The 27972-nt window shown below is 42.8% G+C and overlaps 1 protein-coding gene across 2 annotated transcripts in view; it reads right to left on the minus strand.

The window, feature by feature from the left end:
* Positions 1-4551: 4551 nt before the first annotated feature.
* ZNF541 (zinc finger protein 541) overlaps positions 4552-27972 on the minus strand; it is a 57636-nt gene continuing 34215 nt past the window's right edge. For both annotated transcript variants that reach the window (XM_066371887.1, XM_066371888.1), the window contains 8 exons: positions 22897-22960; positions 22168-22310; positions 21669-21772; positions 20080-20155; positions 19511-19599; positions 5184-5324; positions 4811-4992; positions 4552-4717 (listed from right to left, as the gene is read on the minus strand). In XM_066371887.1, the coding sequence (XP_066227984.1) occupies positions 4552-4717; positions 4811-4992; positions 5184-5324; positions 19511-19599; positions 20080-20155; positions 21669-21772; positions 22168-22310; positions 22897-22960 (965 nt within the window). The remainder of the gene's footprint in view (positions 4718-4810; positions 4993-5183; positions 5325-19510; positions 19600-20079; positions 20156-21668; positions 21773-22167; positions 22311-22896; positions 22961-27972) is intronic.

Consider the following 27972-nt stretch of genomic DNA (forward strand, 5'->3'; position numbering starts at 1 on the left):
GTGCTGGCCAACTAGCGGCCTCGTAGCGCGGCGCGCGCCCACAGGCCACGCCCTCAAGCGGCGCACACCGCCCCCGTGACTCATGGCCTCCAATCGGCGACCCAGTACTCCAACGCATGCGCATACATTTCGTACGACATCCCACTTTTTTTCCGGTTGCTCCGCGTAACACCCTGGGTGATGCCGTATAAACTAATTGTATTTTCTACTGCCGAGGACCCGCCCCGCACCCTTTCTGGCCCTAGTTGGCTCGATCGCTGACCCTCACGTGACAATTCCTAGCCTCTGTCGGAAGACGTGGCCCGCCTACGCCCGGATTTGACAGTTCTCTTGCGCAGAACTCCGCCTCCATTCCTTATCTGGAGTCGTTCTCTTTCACTTTGCAAGAAGGAAACCTTTCTTTGCGCCCTCTGCTGAGGGATGCTGAAACTGACTTGGGAAGGCCAGGGAAGTACTTGACAGCAGTTTCTCTTAACTCTGGTTTCATAAAAAGAAAAATAGCTGGAGAATGTTAAAAAGAAAAATTCAGATTCGAGCACACTAGTGCCCAGATCGTAGTTTTTAATACCATTCTCCAATAAAAGGAACCAGGGTTCCTTGGATAAATGACTGATTCTAGGACTGGAACATCTTGTGGTGCCAGAAAGGAAGTGTGTATCTGTGCTTGTGTCTGTCTCTCTCTCTCTCTCTCTCACACACACACACACACACACACAATGGGGTATGTCAAGGAGACACAGGAGCCAACCAAAAAAGCTCCTAATGGCCAAAGCTGGAACAATTTGAGCAAAATAAAGTAGTAGTGGATTATAACTCAATGTATAAAATATCCATGAGTCCCTGCTTATATAAATGACTAACTGGGAAAGAACAAATATTCCGTGCAGAATAATTCCAAATAAGGTGGAGCGTAATTCTTCAATTCTTAAGTGTGGACTGAGCAGCGACTTACTTCCACAGAATACAATATGGGAAGGGGGGAGGAGAGGAGAGAGGACTAAGTTTACAGTGGAGATGCCTGATATTGTCAGCCAGGTGATTGAGGTTAACATCAACAGCGATATGTCACATTGATAGTATATGTGACATATCGCTCTTAATAAAATGTAATGAAAATGGCATTTCACTTCTGTGGTCTTCCTTCCAGTATAATAATGAGAAAAGTATTAAACAAATTGAGGCACATTTTCCAGGATACTTGATCAGGACTCCTCAAAACTGTCCTAAAAAATAAAGTCTGTCATAGCCACAAGAAGCCAAAGAAAGCATGACTACTAAATGTACTGTGGTGTCCCAGTGAGATCCTGAAACGGAAGAGGGACATGAAGTAAAAACAAAGGACATATGAATAAAGTATGGACTTTAGTTAATGTAAGATACTGTAACAAATATACCATACTAATGGAAAATGTTCATAATAGGACTGGGTGTAGGGTATATGGGAATTTTTTATACTATTTTCCTGAAATTTCTAAAAACTATCCTAAGAAAGGTTTTTAAGAAAAGAACTCAAGCCTGACCAGGCCATGGTGCAGTGGATAGAGCATTGGACTGGGACGCAGAGGACCCAAGTTTGAGTACCCCGAGGTCATCAGCTTGAGCACGGGCTCATCTGTTTTGAGCAAAGCTCACCAGCTTGAGCCCAAGGTCACTGGCTTGAGCAAGGGGTCACTTGGTCTGCTGTAGCCCCCTGGGTCAAGGCACATATGAGAAAGCAATCAATGAACAACTAAGGTGCCACAATGAAGAATTGATGCTTCTCATCTCTCTTCCTCCCTGTCTGTCCCTCTGAAGAATTGATGCTTCTCATCTCTCTTCCTTCCTGTCTGTCCCTCTCTCTGTCTCTCTCTTTGTCACAAAAAAATTAAATTAAATTAAAGAAAAAGAATTAAAGTCCCAGGGCTCTACCTCCAGTGATGCCCATTCTGAAAGTCTTCGCAGGGTGCAGGAATCTATCTGTATGTATACACATATGTTTTGTTTTGTTCTTTTATAGAATCTTTTCCCTCTCCCACCCAGATTAATTAGAATGTAGATAATTCGGGGACTGCTGGTTGATAAAACTATTATCTGGGTGCAGGGCTGAAGATTGGGCTTGTCTGAGGAGGGCAAGGCACAAGAAACCTTCACCCAATTCTGTTCTTAGACTCCCAGACCACCCACTTGTGGTTGCCATTGTCTGTCCACAGATCAAGTGGGGGTGAGTCTGGATTACCACAAACAGTTTCGGTTCTGTGTCCGTCTAAGCAGAAGTATAATAAGAGCTCCCATTTGTTTTAAGCTGTTACATTTCAGGGTAATTTGTTATATGGCAATAGATAACACCACCCAACCCCTTTAAGCCAGAGTCTTTTATTTCCAGAGACATCAAGTTTAACTTGTGGTTTAGGGTGGGATCCAAACAGTAATAGTATCGCCTGAGTGCTCATTAAATAGTAGGTGCTCAGTTCCCATGGTGCACCCTGCCAAGTACTTTACATTTTCTCATTTAACAGATACAGGGGGGTAGGTACTGTCCATCTATTTTATGGAGTGAGAAAACTAAGGCTTAACCAGGGAAAGGTCACAGGAGGAGGAGCCAGATGGTAAGTTCTGGTTCACCAGACACCTGAGCCCTTTCCCTTAACCACAATGCCCCTTCTGCTTCAAACACCACTTCCGCCTCTGCCCCTCCTCCCTCATCTCTAAACATTCGCTCCACTGTGGCCACTCTGTGAAACCTCCTGACACACTCCTCTACCTTCCGTTACCTGCTAGTCCCTGAGAACACAGCACACACTATTAGAGACACAATCATGTGCTCTGATGAAATCAGTCCTCTGACATGTCCCTCTTCCCCATCTGAGTTAGTGACGTGTTCTCAGCTGTTCAAGACCACACCTCCCACTCTGGCCTTGGTCTGTCCTTTCTTTACCACCTCTCCCCAAGATGTGTGACCCATCAACAAGTCTAAGTCTATGTCTAAGATGCATCCTGAACACCAGCTGTGGTCACCATCATCCTACCTTGACCTCCTACCTTGTAGGCCTCTAATCTTGCCTACTCCAATCTCTACGTGGCAGCCTGGGAGGTTCTGCTGAGACACGGTCCGTGGGTTTCCTGCAGCAGTTTGTGCTTTGCTGTTCCATTGCCTGAATCCACGCTTCAGCAGCCACCTCCGAGGGGCCTTCCCCGGCCACCCTCCCAACAGTGACTGTCACACCTAGGCCACTCCCTAGGATCTCAGCCATGCTTTATTTTCTTCATGTCACTTTGTGGTGTCGGCCTGCCCAGTAGTAATTTCTGCAGCCTCTTCTTTTCCTGGCAAACAGAATTTCAGCAGCAAACTTGAGGGAGCATACTGGTTTTCCCCAGTCCTTAAGATACATCCTGAGAGTCCAGGGTAACTGTGGCCATTGCCTTCCCACTGATTCTCAGGATCAGTTTAGAAATAAGCACAGGCTACGGTCTGGCCGATGAGACATGGGGGCAGCCTGCTGGGGACTGCTACAGCTTTCCTCCCTCTTAAAAAGGGACACAAGGAAGGCAGGGACATGCTCTCTCCCCTGTGTAGGAAGACTGGTTCTTGCGGCTGCTGCAGCCACATACTGAGGCTGGCCACTCCTGGCAGTGCTCACTTCACCACTGGGCTGCTGGAACCAGCGTATGGCCGACTGCTTAAACCTACGCTCACTCTTCTGTTATTTGTGGCCAAAAGCACACCCATGATCAATATCTAAAAATCTCCTTTTTGCTTATTTACTTCTGCTACCGTCCTGCTTCTAAAATGTGAGCTGCATGGGCAAAAAGGGACCTTGTCCGTCTGGTGTCACTGCATCCCCAACACTTGTATTGGGCACTGCCCGGTACACATGAGGGCATGTGTTTTCTGAATGAATGTACGAGGCCCCGGCTCCTCCAGGGCAAGGGCCTAGTTTGCTTTCCGCGGCCCCCGCAAGTGGCAGGGACTCAAAAGCCTCTGTTGGATCAAACAGCCAGGGAACCCAGAAGACAGCTGCTCAACAACCCAATTTAATAAGATTTACAAGTCGACACGTACAAAAAAACATAACAATGTACAAGTCATTGCAAGACTAGGGACTGAATTTGGAATGCAGAGAGACCCCCCCAGTGGAGGCCCCAACGTGGTGGCCATGAAGGTATCTTCCTACTGATTCTCTACAGCTGGGCCTTCCCTAACGATAGAACCAAACCCCAAAACTGAAACTAAGATTTGAGAGCTACCCAGATCTAACCTGTTCACTCCCCCCCACCTTCCCGCTCACGAGTGGAATCGAAAGAAGGGGAAAGACCATTACTATAGAGACTGGAGCCTCTGGCACCGGCCGACAGGGACTTCACAGCTGTCTGATGGCTGTGTGCTTCTCCTGCCTACTCATGGCCAAACGCCCACTGTGTCTGCTTGCTGGGTGGGCCCATGGCAGACAGTGAGGGTTGGAGGAGGAAGAAGGGTGCTCCAAACATCTTGGGAGAGGCCAAAGGGAGACATGACAGGGCTGGAGGTCCCCATCCTGACTGCTGCCTTGCCCCGACTAGCCATTTGTCCAGGAATCACCACTGCAGGGGGCTGATGTCAGCTCCTATCTCCTCTTCCTCTCCCTCCTCCTTCAGCTGGAAGGGCTTCACTGGCCACTTCACCCTGACGACGGGCTCCATGTGGTCCTGAAGCCGGTGCCGCTTCATGTGGGCATTTCGACTCTTAATCTTGTCAAACACCCTGGGAAGTCAGCAGAGGACACGGGTCAGAGCAGGGGGAGGCAGGGTGCCCCGAGGTCAGTGGTGTGAGTACAGCCAGGGAAGAGTCTGGTACCTCTCGCACTCTCTGCAGGGAAAAACGCTCTGGCCCTCTGTGCTCCCGGGATGCTCGGGGGCCCGCTTGGGGCCGGTGTTGGGGCTGGAGTTGAGGATGGATTCCCTCCTGTAACTCTTGGTCTTTATCTTTAACTCAGGGGTTGGACGGTGGCTGGGTCTCTCTCGAGGGCTGCAAGTGACCTGCAGAGGGAACAGAAACCACGTACCTAAGGGTGCTGACTCCACCCTTACAAGGCAGCTATAGGGATCTGGGGCACAAGGGTCCTCTGCAGGGAAACCATTCCCGCAGGGCACCCTCTCCAGCTCCCAACTTGGGTGGGCAGGGGACACTCAGATCAGCACTGGACTCCAGACCCCCCACGACCCTCTACCTTTGCTTCTGTTCTGTCTGCTTCATCCAGCTCTCTCCTGAGCCTCTTTTCCAGCCCTGGGGCTCTGCCGCAGTCAAATTTGATCATTTTTTTCCAGATGTAGTAATACTCAACACACTGGGCTACAGTCTTTGTCTGGATCTAGTGAGAAAAAAACAGAAACTGGCCCTGGGCAGCCCCCAGCCACCACTTGGAAACCCTCCCTCTTTTGGCTTGGCTGGCCTATTCACTACAAGGGGCAGAGATCACAAAGTCCTCCCAGGTGAGGAGAGCTTCGCACTGAAGCCACCAGAGACCAGACATCTAGCTCTGCAAGCTCTGAGTAGCAAGGCCATCCCAACCCTTCCCTGTGAGAAGATGCACATAAAGGCACACTATAGGATGCTCTTCGTGACATCATGCCTAAGGGCCACATGTTTATCAACCAGGACTAATGAAAGCAAATGCCCTTACGCAGTGGATATCACGCAGCCTCTGCAATAGCCAAGCAGAGCCCTATTGTACTGAGGAAAGCAGCCCTCGAATGGAGGAAGAAGTTTTGTTAAGTGAGAGGCAGGGCGGCAGGAAGGCGGGGAGGCAGAGATACAGACTCCCGCATGCACCCTGACTGGGATCCACCCAGAAAGCTCCCTAGGAGGCGATGCTGTCCATCTGGAGCTGCTGCTCTGTTGCTCTGAATGGAGCTATTTTTAGTGCCTGAGGTGAGGCCAGGGGAATATTCTCAGCTCCCGGGGCCAAATTACTTGAACTATTCGAGCCATGGCTGCAGGAGGGGGAGAGAGAGAGAGAAAGGAAGAGAGAGAGAGAGGAGGGGAGGGGGAGGGGTGGCAAAGCAGACAGTCACTTCTCCTGTGTGCCCTGACTGGGAACTGAACCTGGGACATCCACACACTGGGCTGACGCTCTACCACTGAGCCAACTGGCCAGGGTGGAAGAGGTTTTGAAGGTATAGTTTGATCCTGGGGCATTCAGACCCCACCAGTTGCTCCTCCTTCCACTAAGAAGTGATCTCATTAACAAAATTTTCTGTAAAAACCAAAACAGAATGGAAATGTTTAATTGCTCTAGAAAGAAAATTCAGGAAAATTAAATCAGCCATCTCACCACTTTGGAAAATACTTTCTCCATCTGAATTTTTTTCAGCTTTGTGTGTGTTCAGAAACTAGGAGTCAAAACAGTACATCCTCTGACTAAGAGATATCCCTAGGTTAAAACAAAGTTGGATGTCTGTTTCCAAATAAGATGGGACAACTGAACCAGACTTACTTTCTCATCCAAAACAATTACAAGAAAGTCAAAGCGAGTCCCGACGTCAGAGTAATGGCGGGGTAGGAAGCGATACCGATAAATCTCCCCCAAAACTCAACAAGATCTTCAACCAGAAACAGAAAAACCTATACTTGGAGCTTCCAGATGCTTCGCAATACACCCAAAGGTATGATTGAGTGAAAAATTGGCTAAATATATAACCAAACCCCGAAGGAAATAGGGAGTAAGAAATGCTCCGCCTTCCTCACTAACCTAAACAGGGCGGCTTTCTCTGGTAACTGTGAATATAGAAACTGAGGCGGGCAAAGGGGATGAATACAAACGGCCGAACCAGGCTGTGGCACGGAGATCCAAGCCGAGGAAAATCTGATCCTGTGGCAACCCGGGCAATACAAGCTAACACTCGCGCCAAACCCAAACAAAGAAAGACAAGCGGCGCGGCCATTTTACCCGGTCTCCTGGTTGGTGCGCAGTTAGTGGGCGAGAGATTTCTTCCTAGGCCCCGGGAGTCAGTGCCCGTGTTGCCCCACGGAGAGGCAGGGTCAGAGGCCTTTCTGTGGGCCGAGGGCAGAGTCTCTGGGCAGCCCCAGCGCCCTGGGAAAGCCATGCACGGGAGGGAGAACTAATTCCAACGGTGGAGATTTTCCTTGCCGAGGGTGTTTCACTCAGAGGGAAAGCGGCCGGCCTCATATCCTGGTTTGCGCACGCAGATAAGGAGTGAGCGATTCCTCCGAGTGCCTCGGCAGTGCGCGCCCGTGTCATCGCACAGAGGAGCAGAGTCAGGGGCCTTTGTGTGGGCCAAAGCGGAATCTCGGGCCGCCCCAGCGCCTTGCAAAAGCCGCGCCCGGGGACGGAGCGAGACTCAATTCCAACGCTGCAACTTTTCCCTGCGGTCGGGGGTTTCACTCAGAGCGTGAGACTGCTGGCCGGATATCCTGGTCTGCGCGCGCAGCCAGTGAGTGAGCGTTTTCTCCAAGCGCCCCGGAAGTGGGCACCCGCTTGTGTTACCGGACAGAGTGGCAGAGCCAGAGGTCTGTGAGTGGGTGGAAAGCCCGCCTGATTATACTAGCAGCTCTGACTGACTGAGCCTTACCCAGAGCCCTGTGCTGAGTGGAAATAGAGTGGGGAGTTGCCAGCTCTTTGAGCCTCTTACTATCCAGGCAGAGGCAGCAGCAACCCCATAGCTGGATTATCAGGCTACTAATTGAGGAAGGAAAGACTAGGAGAAAGGCTCCAGGAACACGGACTCTCTCACTGTCGGAGCCTATAAATGCTAATAGCCTCAACTGCCAACGAGACTAAAGCACAATACATGACATTGCCATAGAGACTTATCAACTGCAAACCTCCACCTGAGCGTGGCAGAGGGGCAAAACCCGGGGTACAGAGTCACCGACCAGGAAGAGGGAGAGAAAAGAAAAAGCAAGAAGATAACCTCTCAAAATCAAGAATAATCTGCAGACTTTATAACCTATCCCATTTTATTATATTTGTTCGTTTGTTTCTCTTATCTTCATCCTTGATACTTTTTTTTTTCCTCCTCCAATTTGGCCGATTAACTCTCTACCGGTCTTACTCTCTCCTCTCCTTGAACTACACTACCCATAAGTGTTACATCTCCCATTATCTTTTCTCTTCTCTTCCTTTCTCTCTATGAGGGTTGCACTCCAAAACCCTTAACTCTCTCTCTCTCTCTCTCCTTTCTTTTTTCTTCTTTTAGTGGTTCCCTCTTTTTTTTTTCTCTCTCTCTCTCTCTCTTTCTTTTCTCCCTCTATATTAGTTTCTTCCTTTTTCCTTTACATCTCCTCTCATTCAAACCTCAATAACAAACAAATTATCTTATCTGGGACTCAAACTTATGTTTGTGGCATTTTGGGGGGTTTTTACTTCACCTTTTTAACTCACTAGCAGTGCTCCCATCCCTGGCTCTCCATATTATCTAGTTCTTGTTCCACTAAATACAATAGTAATTTTTTAATTTGTCCCCCCATTTTTCCGTTTTCCTCTTAATCCTCTCATCATAACTCTTAGACAACCAACACCTAAAAGCAAATCATTTTATTCTTGACCCAAATTTTTTCCTTATTTGCTTTTTGTGGGTCCATACGCTCTTTTTTTTCTTTTTTCTTTCTTTTTTTTTTTTTTTTTTTTTTTTTTGCCCCTTTATTACTTTTCCCCAATTCAGGCCCTCCATCACAGGCATTGTTTGTTATAATTCACAGTCCACCACAAGATTTTATCAAGAAAGAGGGGAGAGGAGAGGAGAGGAAAAAAGGAGGGGGGGAATAATTTCCTTTTTTTTTTTTTTTTTTTTTTAAATTTTTATTTTATTTTATTTTTCTTTATTTCATTATTAATTTTTTTTTTAAAAAAAACAACTCTTTTCGATTTTTTTTTTATTATTTTTTTGAAACTTTTTATTCTGTATTAAATCTCATTAATACTATCAACAAAACCACCCTCAGATGCCATTAAGGAAGAGAAAATCGAATATCATGGATACAAAAGAAAGAGAGGTAACACAGCTAGATGAGGAAAAATCTATGGAGAAAAAATTTAATATATTGGAAACCTTGGAGCTAAATGACAGAGAATTCAAGATAGAAATCCTAAAAATCCTCCGAGATATACAAGAAAACACAGAAAGGCAATTTAGGGAGCTCAGAAAACAACTCAATGAACACAAAGAATATATGTCCAAGGAAATTGAAACTATAAAAACAAATCAAACAGAGATGAAAAACTCAATTCACGAGCTGAAAAACGAAGTAACAAGCTTAGCTAATAGAACAGGTCAGATAGAAGAGAGGATTAGTGAAATAGAAGACAAGCAACTTGAGGCACAACAGAGAGAAGAAGAAAGAGACTCAAAAATAAAAAAAAATGAGATAGCCCTACAAGAATTATCTGACTCCATCAAAAAGAATAACATAAGAATAATAGGTATATCAGAGGGAGAAGAGAGAGAAAATGGAATGGAGAACATACTCAAACAAATAATAGATGAGAACTTCCCAAGCCTGTGGAAAGAACTAAAGCCTCAAGTTCAAGAAGCAAACAGAACTCCAAGTTTTCTTAACCCCAACAAACCTACTCCAAGGCATATCATAATGAAATTGACACAAACCAACAGCAAAGAAAAAATTCTCAAGGCAGCCAGGGAAAAGAAGAATACAACATATAAAGGAAGGCCCATTAGATTATCATCAGATTTCTCAGCAGAAACTCTACAAGCTAGAAGAGAGTGGACCCCAATATTTAAAGTCCTGAAAGAGAGGAACTTTCAGCCACGAATACTATACCCATCAAAGCTATCCTTCAAATATGAAGGAGAAATAAAAACATTCACAGATACAGAAAAGATGAGGGAATTTATCATCAGAAAACCCCCACTCCAGGAATTACTAAAGGGGGTTCTCCAATCAGATACAAAGAACAAAAAAAAAAACAGAGCCACAAGTAAAAGCTCCAAGAAGAACACAATAAAACCAAATTTAAACTGTGACAACAACAAAAAGAAAGAGGGGGAGAAGATGGAGATTAACAGTAGCAAAGGACGATGGAATGCAAAAGTACTCACAAAATAGTTCGCTACAATGAACAGGGTAGGGACCCTTTTCATTATTCAAAGGTAACCACCATTGAAAAAACCACCACAGAAGCACATGAGATAAAAAAGATAGCAACAGTGGAAAGATGTATGGAATACAACCAAATAAAAACAAAAGATAGAAAAACAAAAGAGAAGGATCAAACAAGACACAAAACTAACAGAAAGCAAGATATAAAATGGCAATAGGGAACTCACAAGTATCAATAATTACACTAAATGTAAACGGATTAAACTCACCAATAAAAAGGCACAGAGTAGCAGAATGGATTAAAAAAGAAAATCCAACTGTATGCTGCCTACAGGAAACTCATCTAAGTAACAAGGATAAAAACAAATTCAAAGTGAAAGGCTGGAAAACAATACTCCAAGCAAATAACATCCAAAAAAAAGCAGGTGTAGCAATACTCATATCGGATAATGCTGACTACAAGACAGGAAAAGTACTCAGAGACAAAAATGGCCATTTCATAATGGCTAAGGGGACACTGAATCAAGAAGACATAACAATTCTTAATATATATGCACCAAACCAAGGAGCACCAAAATATATAAGACAGCTACTTATTGATCTTAAAACAAAAACTGACAAAAATACAATCATACTTGGAGACCTCAATACACCGCTGACGGCTCTAGATCGGTCATCCAAACAGAGAATCAACAAAGACATAGTGGCCTTAAACAAAACACTAGAGCACCTGGATATGATAGACATCTACAGGACATTTCATCCCAAAGTGACTGAGTATACATTTTTCTCCAGTGTACATGGATCATTCTCAAGAATTGACCATATGTTGGGCCACAAAAACAACATCAGCAAATTCAGAAAAATTGAAGTTGTACCAAGCATATTTTCTGATCATAAAGCCTTGAAACTAGAATTCAACTGCAAAAAAGAGGAAAAAAATCCCACAAAAATGTGGAAACTAAACAACATACTTTTAAAAAATGAATGGGTCAAAGAAGAAATAAGTGCAGAGATCAAAAGATATATACAGACTAATGAAAATGACAATACGACATATCAGAATCTATGGGATGCAGCAAAAGCAGTGATAAGAGGGAAGTTCATATCACTTCAGGCATATATGAACAAACAAGAGAGAGCCCAAGTGAACCACTTAACTTCCCACCTTAAGGAACTAGAAAAAGAAGAACAAAGACAACCCAAAACCAGCCGAAGAAAGGAGATAATAAAAATCAGAGCAGAAATAAATGAATTAGAGAACAGAAAAACTATAGAAAAAATTAATAGAACAAGGAGCTGGTTCTTTGAAAAGATCAACAAAATTGACAAACCCTTGGCAAGACTTACCAAGGAAAAAAGAGAAAGAACTCATATAAACAAAATCCAAAATGAAAGAGGAGAAATCACCACGGACACCGTAGATATACAAAGAATTATTGTAGAATACTATGAAAAACTTTATGCTACTAAATTCAACAACCTAGAAGAAATGGATAAATTCCTAGAAAAATACAACCTTCCTAGACTGAGTCAAGAAGAAGCAGAAAGCCTAAACAGACCTATCAGTAGAGAAGAAATAGAAAAAACCATTAAAAACCTCCCCAAAAATAAAAGTCCAGGCCCTGACGGCTATACCAGCGAATTTTATCAAACATTTAAAGAAGACTTGGTTCCTATTCTACTCAAAGTCTTCCAAAAAATTGAAGAAGAAGCAATACTTCCAAACACATTTTACGAAGCCAACATAACCCTCATACCAAAACCAGGCAAGGATGGCACAAAAAAAGAAAACTACAGACCAATATCTCTAATGAATACAGATGCTAAAATACTAAACAAAATACTAGCAAATCGAATACAACAACATATTAAAAAAATAATACATCATGATCAAGTGGGATTCATCCCAGAATCTCAAGGATGGTTCAACATACGTAAAACGGTTAACGTAATACACCATATCAACAAAACAAAGAACAAAAACCACATGATCTTATCAATAGACGCAGAAAAGGCTTTCGATAAAATACAACACAATTTTATGTTTAAGACTCTCAACAAAATGGGTATAGAAGGAAAATATCTCAACATGATAAAGGCCATATATGATAAACCATCAGCTAACATCATATTAAATGGCACTAAACTAAAGGCTTTCCCCCTTAAATCAGGAACAAGACAGGGTTGTCCACTCTCTCCACTCTTATTTAATGTGGTACTAGAGGTTCTAGCCAGAGCAATCAGGCAAGACAAAGAAATAAAAGGCATCCATATCGGAAAAGAAGAAGTAAAGGTATCACTTTTTGCAGATGATATGATACTATACATCGAAAACCCCAAAGAATCCACAAAAAGACTACTAGAAACAATAAGCCAATACAGTAAGGTCGCAGGATACAAAATTAACATACAGAAGTCAATAGCCTTTCTATATGCCAACAATGAAACAACTGAGAAGGAACTCAAAAGAATAATCCCCTTCACGATTGCAACAAAAAAAATAAAATACTTAGGAATAAACATAACAAAGAATGTAAAGGACTTATATAATGAAAACTATAAACCATTGTTAAGGGAAATCGAAAAAGATATAATGAGATGGAAGAATATACCTTGTTCTTGGCTAGGAAGAATAAATATAATCAAGATGGCTATATTACCCAAAGCAATATACAAATTTAATGCAATTCCCATCAAACTTCCAATGACATTTTTTAAAGAAATAGAGCAAAAAATCATCAGATTTATATGGAACTATAAAAAACCCTGAATAGCCAAAGCAATCCTAAAGAAAAAGAATGAAGCTGGGGGCATTTCAATACCTGACTTCAAACTCTATTATAGGGCCACGACAATCAAAACAGCATGGTATTGGCAGAAAAATAGACACTCAGACCAATGGAACAGAATAGAAATTCCAGAAATAAAACCACATATATATAGTCAAATAATTTTTGATAAAGGGGCCAACAACACACAATGGAGAAAAGAAAGCCTCTTCAATAAATGGTGCTGGGAAAACTGGAAAGCCACATGCAAAAGAATGAAACTGGACTACAGTCTCTCCCCCTGTACAAAAATTAACTCAAAATGGATCAAAGATCTAAACATAAGACCTGAAACAATTAAGTACATAGAAGAAGACATAGGTACTCAACTCAGGGACCTGGGTTTTAAAGAGCATTTTATGAATTTGACTCCAATGGCAAGAGAAGTGAAGGCAAAAATTAATGAATGGGACTACATCAGACTAAGAAGTTTTTGCTCAGCAAGAGAAACTGATAACAAAATAAACAGAAAGCCAACTAAATGGGAAATGATTTTTTCAAACGACAGCTCAGATAAGGGCCTAATATCCAAAATATACAAAGAACTCATAAAACTCAACAACAAACAAACAAACAATCCAATAAAAAAATGGGAAGAGGATATGAATAGACACTTCTCCCAGGAAGAAATACAAATGGCCAACAGATATATGAAAAGATGCTCATCTTCTTTAGCTATTAGAGAAATGCAAATCAAAACGGCAATGAGATACCACCTCACACCTGTTCGATTAGCTGTTATTAGCAAGTCAGGTAACAGCAAATGTTGGAGAGGCTGTGGAGAAAAAGGAACCCTCATACACTGTTGGTGGGAATGTAAAGTAGTACAACCATTATGGAAGAAAGTATGGTGGTTCCTCAAAAAACTGAAAATAGAACTACCTTATGACCCAGCAATCCCTCTACTGGGTATATATCCCCAAAACTCAGAAACATTGATACGTAAAGACACATGCAGCCCCATGTTTATTGCAGCATTGTTCACAGTGGCCAGGACATGGAAACAACCAAAAAGCCCATCAATAGATGACTGGATAAAGAAGATGTGGCACATATACACTATGGAATACTACTCAGCCATAAGAAATGATGACATCGGAACATTTACAGCAAAATGGTGGGATCTTGATAACATGATACGAAGCGAAATAAGTAAATCAGAAAAAAACAGGAACTGTATTATTCCATACGTAGGTGGGACATAATAGTGAAACTAAGAGACATTGATAAGAGTGTGGTGGTTACGGGGGGGAGGGGGGAATGGGAGAGGGATAGGGGGTGGGGAGGGGCACAAAGAAAACAAGATAGAAGGTGACAGAGGACAATCTGACTTTGGGTGGTGGGTATGCAACATAATTGAACGACAAGATAACCTGGACTTGTTATCTTTGAATATATGTATCCTGATTTATTGATGTCACCCCATTAAAAAAATAAAATTATATAAAAAAAAAAAAAAAAAAAAAAAGAAAGTCAAAGCATATTAAACAATGGTTGGTAAGACACTAGGCACTGCTCAAGAAAAGTATTTTTCTGTGAGAAAGAACTAAAATATACTGCTTGCAAAAATAAGGGGATATTTTATCACTTCATATTCATTTTGAAATATCTCGATTTTTGTAAGCGGTGTGCCACAGTCCCAGCTTACTACCTTGAGCATGTGTTCAGGCCATGGGCCAGGGAGGGGAGTCCAGCAGGAACCAGCAGTAGGACAGAGCATCTGGGGAGACCATGGTGGTGAGAGTCCACAGGAAAAAGTACAGCAGTGGAGGGAGCTGCACGGAGAAAAGCTCCAGAAGTCTGGAGAGGGTTCCCTTCTTCCCCTCGAGCATTCAACAAAGTGCTGACCAGCACATGCACAAGAGGGGATGACCCAAAGTTGGGTAAAGAATCACCAAGCAGATTTCAGGAGAAGTCGCCCCTCACTCACACAGGGCCAGGAATAGTGTCTGTTCCCACTAGCAGGGTGGAAAACCTCCCAATTCTTGGGGCACTGATAGTGTAATGAGAAGGGTCTAGCTCAGTAATGAGAAATAATAAATTCTAGACAAAGAGCTGTTCTGATCCCAACTTTAAAAATTTCTAAAAGCAATACTCAAAAGTAAAAAGTTGTTTTCAAGTAAGTATATCACAGAACCAAGTTTAAGAATATTTATAAGAATGCAGAAATATCCAGAATCCAAACAAGCTAAAATTCAAATTGTCTGGAATCCAATGTAAAATTACCCAGCTTACAAAAACGAAAATATGACATGTAATGGGGAGAAAAATCAACCCATCAGAATCAACCTGGAATGAACAGATGGTAGAATTAGCAGGGAAGGACATTAAAAGTTAATGTAACTGTATAATATGTGTTTAAAAAGTAAAGACATGGAGGATATAAAAGAGATCCATATAGAACTTCTAGAGATGAAAACCATACTGCATTGGGAATTAAGAACAGAACAGAAACTGCAGAAGGTAAGATTAGTGAACCTGAAGATACAAAAACTGGAAGCCTTTCAAAATGAAACACACACACACACACACACACACACACACACACACACAAAGAATCAGTAAAAATGAAAACAGCATCAGTGAGCTGTGGGCTGTGGGACAGCTGCAGGAAGCCCAACACACACCTAAGTGGAGTCTTCAGAGGAGAAGGGAGGGACACAAGAAATTATCTGAAAAATAATGTTTCCCCCAATTTAATGAACACTATAAAGCCACAGGTCTAAAAAACTCCACAAACCCCAAGTACAAGAAAAGAAATAAAGAAAACTACTCCAAACTATATCATAGTAAAATTGCTCAAAGCCAGTGGTAATGAGAAATTCCTAAAAACCACCAGCCAGAGAAAAAAGATATGTTATATATACAGAGAAGAAAGAAAAGAAAGTGAATACATTTATTGATGGAAATAAAAGTAAGAAGAAAATAGGCCCTGGCTGGTTAGCTCAGTGGTAGATCGTTGGCCTGGCGTGCAGGAGTCCTGGGTTTGATTCCCGGCCAGGGCACACAGGAGAGGCGCCCATTTGCTTCTCCACCCCTCCCCTCCTTCCTCTCTGTCTCTCTCTTCCCCTCCCGCAGCGAGGCTCCATTGGAGCAAAGATGGCCCGGGCGCTGGGGATGACTCTGTGGTCTCTGCCTCAGGCGCTAGAGTGGCTCTGGACGCAACAGAGCGATGCCCGGATGGGCAGAGCGTCGCCCCCTGGTGGGCATGCCGGGTGGATCCCGGTCGGGCGCATGCGGGAGTCTGTCTGACTGTCTCCCCGTTTCCAGCTTTGGAAAAATGAAAGAAAAAAAAAAAAGTAGGAAGAAAATAGAGGAACATTTTTAAATTACTGAGAGAAAAAAATGTTAAGGTAGAATTCTATATTTAGTAAAGATATCTTTCAGAAATGAAGGCAAAATAAAGACTCTTTCAGATATATCAAGCTGAGAGAATTCATTATTAGCAAACCTGAACTACAGTAAATGTTAAATGATTTCCATTAATTTGCTTCTGGAAAATGATGCCAGTCGGAAGTACAGACCTACACAAAGGAATGCAGAGCAACAAAAATGGTGACTACATAGGTAAATGCATGAGGCTTATTACTTAAATCTCTCTGAAAAACAACTGACTGATTAAACACAAATAATAGTAATGTATTGTGGGGTTAATAACATGTAAAATAAAATGCATAACAACAACAGCATAATGGCCAGGAGGAGAAATGGAAGTACACTACTATAAGGTTTTCATTCTGCACATGAAGCGTTAGCAATCGCTTGAAGATAGACTGTGATAAGTTAATGAATCAATAAAAAAACTTTTAAAAATATTAATAATAAAAATGAAAATGCAACATAGCAAATCAAAGCAGTACTTTGAAGGAAATTCATAGCACTAAACACCTATCCTAGGGAAGAAGGATGGTCTCAAATCAGTGACCTTAGCTTCTGCCTTTATAAACATAAAAACAGCAAATTAAACCCAAAGCAAGCAGAAGAAAATAATAACAGAGCAGAAATCAGCTAGAAAACAATCAACAAAACCAAAAGTTTGTTTTTTGAGAACAATAAATAAAGTTGATAAGCCTCTAGCCAGAATGATCAAAATAAAAAGACAAATTACCAATATGAGGAATGAAAGAGGTGACATCACTATAATCTACAGATACAGAAAGGGTAATATGAAAATATTATGAACTTTATGCTACTGTATCAGACAATGGAGAAAAACATATCCACATTCCTTGAAAGAGAAAACTACGAAAGCTCACTCAAGAAGACACTGGTGCCCTGGCCGGTTAGCTCAGCGGTAGAGCGTCGGCCTGGCGTGTGGGGGACCCGGGTTCGATTCCCGGCCAGGGCACATAGGAGAAGCGCCCATTTGCTTCTCCACCCCCGCCCCCTCCTTCCTCTCTGTCTCTCTCTTCCCCTCCCGCAGCCAAGGCTCCATTGGAGCAAAGATGGCCCAGGCGCTGGGGATGGCTCCTTGGCCTCTGCCCCAGGCGCTAGAGTGGCTCTGGTCGCGGCAGAGCGACACCCCGGAGGGGCAGAGCATCGCCCCCTGGTGGGCAGAGCTTCGCCCCTGGTGGGCGTGCTGGGTGGATCCCGGTCGGGCGCATGCGGGAGTCTGTCTGTCTCTCCCCATTTCCAGCTTCAGAAAAATACAAAAAAAAAGAAGACACTGGTAACCTGGATAGCCCGGGATCAATCAAATGAATTGGAACTTGTAATTTAAAACTTTCCTATAGAGAAAACTCGAGGCCTTGGTGGTTTCACTAACAAATATTTAAGGAAGAAATAAAAGCAATTTTAAATAAACTTCCAAAAAAACTAAAGCAGAGAAAATACTTCCCAACTCATTATATAAGATCAGCATTACCTTGATACCACAGCCAGAGATATTAGAAGGAAAGAAAGTTACAGACCAGTATCCTTCAAGAACATAGATGAAAAATTCTAAACGAAATGTTAATAAATACAATTCAACAATATATATATAAAAAAAGGACAATACACCATGACCAAATGGGTCATAGGTATAATGGAAAACTTAAAATTATAAAACTTCTGGAAGAAAACATAGGGGGAATCTTTGTGATTTTGGGTTAGGCAAAGATTGCTTAGGTACAACACCAAAAAGCACAGTCCGTTGAAAAATTAATAAATTGCAATGAGACACCACTGCATGCTCATTAGAATGGGTAAAATTAGAAAGACTGATCATACTGTGTTGGTGAGAATGTGGAACAACTGAAACTCTTGTACCCTGATGGTGGGAAAATGAAATGGTACAACTGCTTTGGAGAATAGTTTGGTAGTTTCTTAAAATGTCAAACATATACCGACCATATCATCCACTCACTCCCCTCGTAGGTGTTCACCCCACACACACTGGTACGTGTCTATACAAAGGCTTGTACGTGAATGTTCACAGCAGCTTTATTTATCATCACCAGTAACTAGAAACTGCCCAGATGCATTAACGGGTGAATGGTTAACCAAATTTCCCCACTGGAATACTCCTCAGCAATACAAAGTGAAATATTGGCACACAACATGAAAAATCTCAGTTATGCTGACTGTACGAAACCAGATAAAGCAGAGTACATACTGTCCAATTTTCCATTTATATAAAGCTCCGCAAATTGCACACTAACTTATAGTGACACAAGGTAGATAAGGAGCTGACTAGGAACCAAGGGCAGGAGGATATTTTCAGGGTGAGGGATAGGATCCATGGTGGTGGTTTTACAGGTACATAAGTATGTCAAAACATCAAATCTTACACTTGTGTCCATCAAGTTTTTAAAGAGAACAAAAAACCAGACTGATATAAGTATAGTATGACATCCTTTTTTTTTTTTTTCTTTTTTCGTATTTTTCTGAAGTTGGAAACGGGGAGGCAGTCAGACAGACTCCGCATGTGCCCGACTGGGATCCACCCGGCACGCCCACCAGGGGCGATGCTCTGCCCATCTGGGGCGCTGCTCTGTTGTGACCAGAGCCATTCTAGTGCCTGAGGCAGAGGCCACAGAGCCATCCTCAGCGCCTGGGCCAACTTTGCTCCAGTGGAGCCTTGGCTGTGGGAGGGGAAGAGAGAGAGAGAGAGGAAGGAGAGGGGGAGGGGTGGAGAAGCAGATGGGCGCTTCTCCTGTGTGCCCTGGTCGGGAATCGAACCCAGGACTCCTGCACGCCAGGCCGATGCTCTACCACTGAGCAAACCGGTCAGGGCTGTATGACATCCTTTTTAAAGCACACATAAGTGTGTAAGATCTGCACAGGCAGAGAAACGCCTCCAGTGCACAACCAGAGGCTATCACTCAGTGGCACTGTGTGGCGGGGTGTGCGGGGCTTTATTTGAGCATGCGATGCATTGCTGTACTATTTGGAGTTGTTCACAACAATGGCTTTTTAAAATTAAAAAAATGTTTTTAAAATTGATTTTAGCAAGAGAGAGGAAGGGAGAGGGCCAGAAACACCTGTTCCTGTGTGTGCCCTGACCAGCTCTGTGCTGCAAACCAACTGAACTATCCTGCCAGGGCGGCTTTTTAAGATTATAAACAGTAAACAGTCTGAGCAAAGTGTCACCCCGACAGGCTCATCAGTTCTAGCTCAGCTCAGCGGTGTGCGGCAAGGCCTTGTCTACACCGGTGTGCCTTACCGTCTTGTGTATCAAGTAGAAGTCCTTCTTGTGGGCACAGTACGCCTTCTTAAAGAGCCTCTTCTCCATGGCAGTCCAGACGTCGGAACCTATCAGAGAAGGTCAGGAGGAGGAAAGACATTTCTCGTCTGGGACCACAGCCATGGCTGAAACGCAGACCACTCTCTTGTTTTAACTACTATTGCTGAGCACCAATGACGTGTCAGGCATTCTGCTATGCCCTTTACCAGCCTTATCTCGCACAGTCCTCACAAAAACCTTAGCAGGTAGGGACCGTTACCATCCCCACTTTACAGACACAACAACTGAGGCTTCCATTGGTTTAAGAGACTTTCAAAGGTCCAGTGGGGGCCTCTGGCCCCGACTCCAGAGCTGGTGCACTCAACCACTGAACCTAAGCCCACCTTCACCTCTCCGTGGTCAGGAGTACCCCGTTCCTGGCTGGGCCAACCCCTGGAGAGGACAGGCCCTTCTGGAAAGGGAGGCAGAGCCCCTAAGAGGCACAAGCAGGTAACTGGTTCACGGGGTCTCAGCAGGGAGAAAACCACGTGGCACCTTGCTCCAGTCACCTGTGTAGCGATAGTCGGTGAGTGGGTGAGTCTGCGGCTTCTGGGGTCCTCTGAGCAAGAGGGTCTCCAGGGCAACCTGGAACAAGAGGAGTGGCCAGTTACTTACTACTGAGGGAGGGAAGGTGAGGTAGAGGCCCACCTTCACTGTCTCATTCATTCAAAAACTACTTGCAGCCTTCCCCAGCCCAGGGCTGCTTAAAGTGTGGTTGGTCCATGGCCTGGACACCACCTGTGAACCGTCTGTGGGCACCCTGACTACATCAATAACATCACTGAGTATATACACTGTAGGGTGCAGCTGACTATTTTATCATAGCAAGATTTTCTTTCTTTTTAAATTTTTCCATTAATTTGAGAGAAACGAAGAAAGAGAGAGGGGAAGAGAGGGTGGAAGGGAGAGGGAGGATGGAAGAGAGAGGGGTGATGAGGGAGGGAGGGAGAGAGAGGGAAAGTGGGAGAGAGAGAGAGGGAACAGAAGAAAGAGAGCATCAACTCATTGTTCCACATAGTTGTGCCATTTAGTTGTGCACTCATTGATAACTTCTCGTATGTGTCTTGACTGGCAGTTGAATCCATGACTTCTGGTGAGCCGGGATGACACTTTATCCACTGAGCCAGGAACATAGCAAGAATTTCTTAATGAAGGTTTAGTGCATGGATTTAATCTGCACGAGCTCCTTATTTCTTTAAGCACCAGCATTTTGAGTAGCACTGACCTTGCCCAATGCCCCACTTTATTTTCCTCAGAGCACTAATCATTATTTAATAATTTTAAAGCATATTTCCTATTTTGGCTCTCCCAAATCATCAGCTCCGTGAAGAGGATTTATCTGAATCAGCATAACCCAGTCTGGACTAGCTGTGTATTCCACAGGACCCAATGGAAGATGAAAATGTGGGGTCCTTTTGTTAAAAAACTAAGTATTTCCAAGATCGCAGCATCGAACCCTTACACCAAATATGGAGCGGGGTCACACAGCATCAGCAACTCAGTGGGCCCCAATAAATATGTGATGCTCTGCTGAGTACCTACTATGTGCCAGCCACCACCTCTCAGCTTGAGGAAAAGCAGAACTGTGGCATTGCCTCTTGGGTCCCTAACTTGACCATTTGACTTTTCCTCTCCCACTCCTCAGAATTGGACTTTTATTTTCTAAACCTCCGGATTGCAAGGAGGAGCCCTGGAGGAGGGAGAGGTATTTCTGTTGCACCAGAGGTTTTCATATTTGGGTTTCTGATAAAATGACAAAGCTCAATAGATAAACCAGACAGCATAGGACCTGAGTCTGGGTCTACCTGGCTCTCCTCCCCCGGCCCTGGAGCTCTCAGAGGAGACAAGGCTCCCTGGTGCCTTGTCTTTTCCCCAAATAAGTAACTGGTTTCCTCAGCCCATGTCTGCTCATTTCCCCTATGGCATTCAAGGGCCACACCAATTCCAGAGCCACAGGGGAAGAATGGGTGGCCTTCCTCCCATTTTCACAGCTGCACCCCCCCCCCCCCAGAAGGCACATGGCCTGCACCTGGAGCCCCAGCGCCAGAAGAGCAGGGAGCTTCTCAGGGCTCTCCGAGTCCTGCCCTGCCTCCCTCACCTGAATGTTGCCCTGGGCTTCATGCAGGCAGTGCAGAGCAAGCTCCAGATTGGTGCCCCCTCCTGGCATTACACTGGAGCAGGCCACGTTGCAGAGCTCAGTCACTGTTTCCAAAAAGTGACCCCAGCAGAGCACAAGGGAGAGGAGATACGGGGAGTGAGAAAGGGCTAGGGAGGAGGCTCTCCGACAGCACAGAGAGGGGGCTCCTTGTCACCATCTCCTTCATGTTTCAGTTAAAAGCAGGCTGAGGGAAGGGAGGGACAAAGAGGAAGGGTAGAAACCCTGATCTGGGCACCTGCTTTGGACATCCTGGCCAGCTACTGTGTGAGGAGAGGTGGAGGCAGCAGACAGGAGCATGAGAAAAGCCATACTGGACTAAGGCCTCGACCCTCCCACACCAGGGGACACTGTTTCTCAGTCAGGGGGCAGACTAGAAGGAGAAACTCCTTGGAGATGGGGATGGGGGCCCTGGGGAATTTGGCCCCAATGTCTCAGCCACCTCGATCCTGCGTTTCCAGGTTGGTCATCACATCTCCCCACGGCTTCCAAACCAGAGAAGCCAAAGGCTCATCAATTGCAGCCAGCGATCTGTCCTGGAGCTCCGGGATCTCAGCCTGAAACCGGCTTCCTATGTTGATGTGTCTAAAATGAGGTCACATACACAGACATGCAAGACATACATGTGCCCAAGGTGGAAAATAAAAGAGAGATGCCCGGTGTGCCCTGATTGTGGAAACCCTCTACCATCTTAGACGTGCTCAGTTTTGGTCACCCGAGAGACCCATGCAGGATTCTAGAAACCTCTCAAGGGATCCTACCTTCCTTCCTCCAATTTCTTTTATTGCCAGATTTCTGGCCTCAGGTGTCTCTTGGGGTCTAGGACAGAGGAGGTACATACTGATACCTGGCATACTCCTACATCCAAGGCCACATTTCACAGATACTTGAGGGCTCTGCACTATGCCATCATCAAATCTGCCTAGAACCCCAGGGTCTTGGGCCTTCTTTCCCAATGGGCCTAACTATGCTATGTCTGGACAGAGGAATACTGAGGAAATGTCCCCCTGTACCTAGAGTAATCCACCACTTCTCTCCTGGGGAGGCTCTGTAGCCACCTGACTCCCCTGTGACACAGGAGCCCTTGGGAAAAACTGACACTGGACTGCAAGGAGGGTAAAGGCAGCCTGCTTTGGAAGGACACTTAGGTTCTGAGTCTGTTTCAACTCACGGTTCAATGCTGATCTTGGTGTCATCCTTCACTATACAGATGCCAAAAGAGCCATCCACTCGATCTAGGAAACACACAGCAAAAAGCCTCAAGAAGATTGTAAAGTGACCCATGGGGCCCCTTCTGTCTGCCTTCCCAGAGCAGCTGAAAGCAGGCGGCTGAAGCCTGCATGATATAAAGGTTCCTCAAAAAATTAAAGACAGAGCTACCATATGATCCAGCAATCTCACTTCTGGGTATTTATCCAAAGGAACTGAAATCAGGATCTCATGAGGTGCCTGCACTCCCATGTTCACTATAGCACTACTCATTACAGTCAAGAGGTAAAAACAGTTAAATGACCATTACCAGGTGAGTGGATAAAGAAAATGTATATATGTACAATGGAATACTATTTAGCCTTAAAAAGGAAAATTTTGAAATATGTAGCAACACAGATGAAACTTGGGGACTTTATGCTAAGTGTCCAAGCCAGTCACAGAAAGATAAATACTATATGATTACACTTATATGAAATATCTAAAATATAATTAAAAAACAGAATTTTGGTTTCCAGAGACAGAGAGAGTGGTAAATGGATAGTTACTAATCAATGGACATTAAAGTTTTAAGTAAGCAAGATAAATTCTAGAGATCTGATAACAACATTGTATCTATAGCCACAAATATTGTATTGCACACTTAAATGTTTGTTAAAATGGTAGATCTCATGTTAACTATTCTTATCACAACAAAATAAATTTAAAAATTGCATGGAAGGTGGATAGAACTTCTTAAAAGGTATAGTAAGGAACTCAGTAAAACAATAAATTAACTGATAAAAATCAAATTATTAAAAAAAACCCAGTAAGTTAAAGTCTCTGGAAGTTGTCCTAAAGGCACAGAGCTGTTTAAAAAACACAACTCAAGAAAACTGACCAAATCTTAGTAAGAACAGTGAAAGTCTGTGACATCTGGGCCCTGACCCATGCCCTGACCCACCTGGCCTCCAGCTCTGTAACAGACTCTACCCAGAATACTCTATTCCAGGTCAGTGTAGCCAAGGAGATGGGGGCTCCCTCTCTCCATTTCTCCAATGTTTAAAGAGTGAAAGGAAGGTACAATAACAGTTTCTCATCAAAGAGAATACCATTAAGAGACAGAAATTATATATTGTAAAAAGAACCAAGTGAAAATTCTGGGGTTAAAGAAGTACAATAAGTGAGGGTCAACAGATGTGAGCTGACAGGAGAAATGAGCAATAAACTTAAAAAATTGCCAACAGATGAATGGAGATTATGAAATCTGAAAGAAAGAAAGAAAGAAAGAAAGAAAGAAAGAAAGAAAGAAAGAAAGAAAGAAAGAAAGAGAAAAATGAAGAAAAATGAAGAGTGCCTCAGAGAAATGTGAAATATCATTAAGTACAAAAAAACAAACTTGTAATGGGAGTACTAAAAGGAGAGGAGAAAGGGGCAGAAAACTATTTTAAAAGTATTAATGGCTGAAAATTCCCCAAATTTTGATGAAAAACAATATATTGCCCTGGCCGGTTGGCTCAGCGGTACAGCATCAGCCTGGCGTGCAGGAGTCCCGGGTTCGATTCCCGGCCAGGGCACACAGGAGAAACGCCCATCTGCTTCTCCACCCCTCCCCCTCTCCTTCCTCTCTGTCTCTCTTCCCCTCCTGCAGCCGGGGCTCTATTGGAGCAAAGTTGGCCGGGGCACTGAGGATGGCTCTGTGTCCTCTGCCTCAGGTGCTAGAATGGCTCTGGTTGCGGCAGAGCGATGCCCCAGATGGGCAGAGCATCGCCCCCTGGTCGGGTGCATGCAGGAGTCTGTCTGACTGCCTCGCCATTTCCAACTTCAGAAAAATACAAAAAAAAAAAAAGTGAAAAAGTAATTAAAGGGATTAAAATGTAACACTAGAAAATATTCTCTTAATAAAAAAGAAAGCAGGAAAGGAGAAAAAGACATGAGACACATAGAAAATAAAAATCAAAATAGCAGGTGTAAATCCAACCACATCAATAAAACATTAAATGAGAATGGATTAAACAAACCAATCCAAAGGCAGAGTTGGTCAGACTGGATTAGAAAACTTATGCTCCAAGTAATGCTGTCTACAGAGATATGTTTCATTTTCAAAGACACAAATAGGTTAAAGCTAAAAGAACAGAAAAATATATGCCAAGCAAACAACAACCGTAAAAGAGATGGCATGACTATATTATTGTCAGACAAATTAGACGTTAAAACAAAAAAATATTACACAAGATTATATAATTATTGTAATGATGGTAAATTACTATATATCACAATATTATAATATTAAAAAGACAAGCCATCAGGAAGATATGACAATTATAACCATGTACGCTAAAAACAGAGTCTAAAAATACAGAAAGCAAACCTCAACAGAATTGAAGGATGAAATATACAACTCAAAAATAATGGTTGCCAGTGTCACCCTAATAAATTCAATCAAAAAGTAATGTTTAGAGATTACAATACTTTCAATAATGGATAGGACAACTAGGCAGAAGATCAATAAGGAAAGAGAAAACTTAACACTATAAACCACTAGACATAACAGACATCTACAGAACTTTCTACCCAACATCAGTAGAATACACAATCTCCTCAGGTGCATATGGAATTTTTCTAGCTCATGAAGCATGCCTCAATAAATTTAGACATACTAAATTCATACAGAATATGCTCTCTGACCACAACAGAATTAAATTAGAAAGCAATAAAAGAAGGCAATTTGTAAAATTTGTAGAAATTTAACAACACACTCCTTAGCAATAATCAATGTATTAAAAAAGAAATGAAAGAGAAATTAGAAATAGAGATGAATGAAAATAAGAACAAAACATACTAAAACTTACAAAATGTAGCTAAAGCAATGCTCACAGGGAAATCTGTAGATGTAAATGCACTATTTAACAAGAAAGACAAATCTCAAATCATTTATGATTAATTGAGTCAACAAGGGTGCAACACAATTAAATTAAAAAGAAAGGTCTTTTCAACTAATAGTGCTGGAACAATAGAAACCCACATGCAAAAGAATGAATTTGGCCCTGGCCGGATTGCTAGGATGGTTACAGCATCGTCCTGAAGTGAGGAGGTTGCTGGTTTGATCCCCAGTCAGGGTGCATACAGGAACAGATAGATGTTCCTGTCTTTTTCCTGTTCTCTCCCTTCCTCTCTCTAAAATCAATAAAATATACATTTAAAAAAAGAATGAATTTAAACCCCTACCTCACATAGATTATAAAAGTTAACTTAAGATGAATCAAAGACCTAAAGGTAAGAGTTAGATTTATAAAACTTTTAGAAGAAAACATGGGAGTAAATCTTTGTGACCTCTGGTCAGGCAAAACCTTAGATACAACACCAAAATCACAGGTTACAAAAGAAAAAATTAAAAAGTTTTGTACTGCAGGCCCTGGCTGGTTGGCTCAGAGAGTCGTCCCAAAATGCCAAGGTTGCAGATTCAATCCCTGGTCAGGGCACACACGGGGGCAACCAGTGAATGCATGGCTAAGTGGAACAATAATAAATGCTTCTCTCTCTCTCTTTCCCTTCCTTGCTCTGTCTCTCTAAAAAGCAATCAATGAAAAAGAAAAAAAATATTTTGTATTGCAAATGTTATCAAAAATAAAGTGAAAAGGCAACTAACAAAATGAGAGAGAATATTTGTAGGAAAATCATATATCTGACAAGGAGTTTGCATTCAGAATATATAAGGAGCTCTCACAAGTCAAAAATTAAAAGATAATAACTCGAATTTTAAATGGCAAGGGATGAATAGACATTTCTCTGAAGGCGATATACAGACAATCAGTACATGGAAAGATGCTCAACATCATTAGCCGTTAGGGAAATGAGAACCAATACCATAAAGGGATACCACTCTGCACCTACTATTATGGTTATAATAAAAAACATAGACAAGTACTGCCAAGGTTGTAGAGAAATTGAAACTTTCATGCAATACTGGTGGGAATCTAAAATGGCCCAGCCATTTTGGAAACAGTCTGGCAGTTCCTTAAGTGGTTAAACACAGAGTTACCACATGACCCAGCAATTTCACTCCTAGGTATCTACCCAAGAGAAATGAAAACATACATCAACACAAAAGCTTTTTCTTTTTTAGAGAGAGAGAATAATAGTAGTTGCTTCTTGTATGTGTCTTAGCCAGGCAAGCCCAGGGTTTTGAACTGGCGACCTCAGTGTTCCAGGTCAACGCTTTATCCACTGCATCACCACAGGTCAGGCTCACACAAACACTTGTATATAAATGTTCATAACAGCATTATTTATAATCGCCCCAAACTGGGAGCAGCCTAAATGCTCGCCAACTGATAAATGGATAAATAACATATGGTCTATCCACACAATGGTATATCATTCAGCCACATAAAGGAGGGAAGCACTGATCCACATTACAACATGGATAGACTTTGAAAACATTATGCTGAGTGAATAAACACAAAATGTCACATATGAGTCCACTTATACAGAAATCTCCAGAATATCCCTGGCTGGGTAGCTCAATTGTTAAAGCATCATCCCAATAAACCAAGGTTACAGGTTCGACCACTAATCAGAGTACATGTAAGAATCCACCAATGTATTGATCAATGTCACTCTTTTAATTTTCTAAATAAAATGGAAAAAAAAATGAACCAATGAATATATCAATTGAAACAACAAATTGATGTTTCTCTCTTTCATATCCCTTCCCCTCTCTCTAAAATCAATTATTAAATTTTTAAAAAGTTCTAATGTCAGAATAGGCAAATGTACAGAGAAAGTGGCTCAGCAGTTTCCTAGGGCTAGGGAACTTGGAGCTCTGGGGTGACGGGGGCTGCAACAGGGCTTCGCGTCTGGGGCGCAGGAAAATGCTCTAACATTGTGATGAATGTACAACCCTGTAAATATACTAAAACACTGTACATTTTAAATAGTGATTCATATGGTTTGTAAATCATATCTCAATAAGCTGTTTTAAAAGTTACACAGAAGGGTAGTCAGGCTACATGGCCTCTACGTTTTCTTTCTGATTGTAAAACTCTAAGCACCCAGA

Source organism: Saccopteryx leptura, chromosome 3 (genome assembly GCF_036850995.1).
Source record: "Saccopteryx leptura isolate mSacLep1 chromosome 3, mSacLep1_pri_phased_curated, whole genome shotgun sequence".
Taxonomy (NCBI): domain Eukaryota; kingdom Metazoa; phylum Chordata; class Mammalia; order Chiroptera; family Emballonuridae; genus Saccopteryx; species Saccopteryx leptura.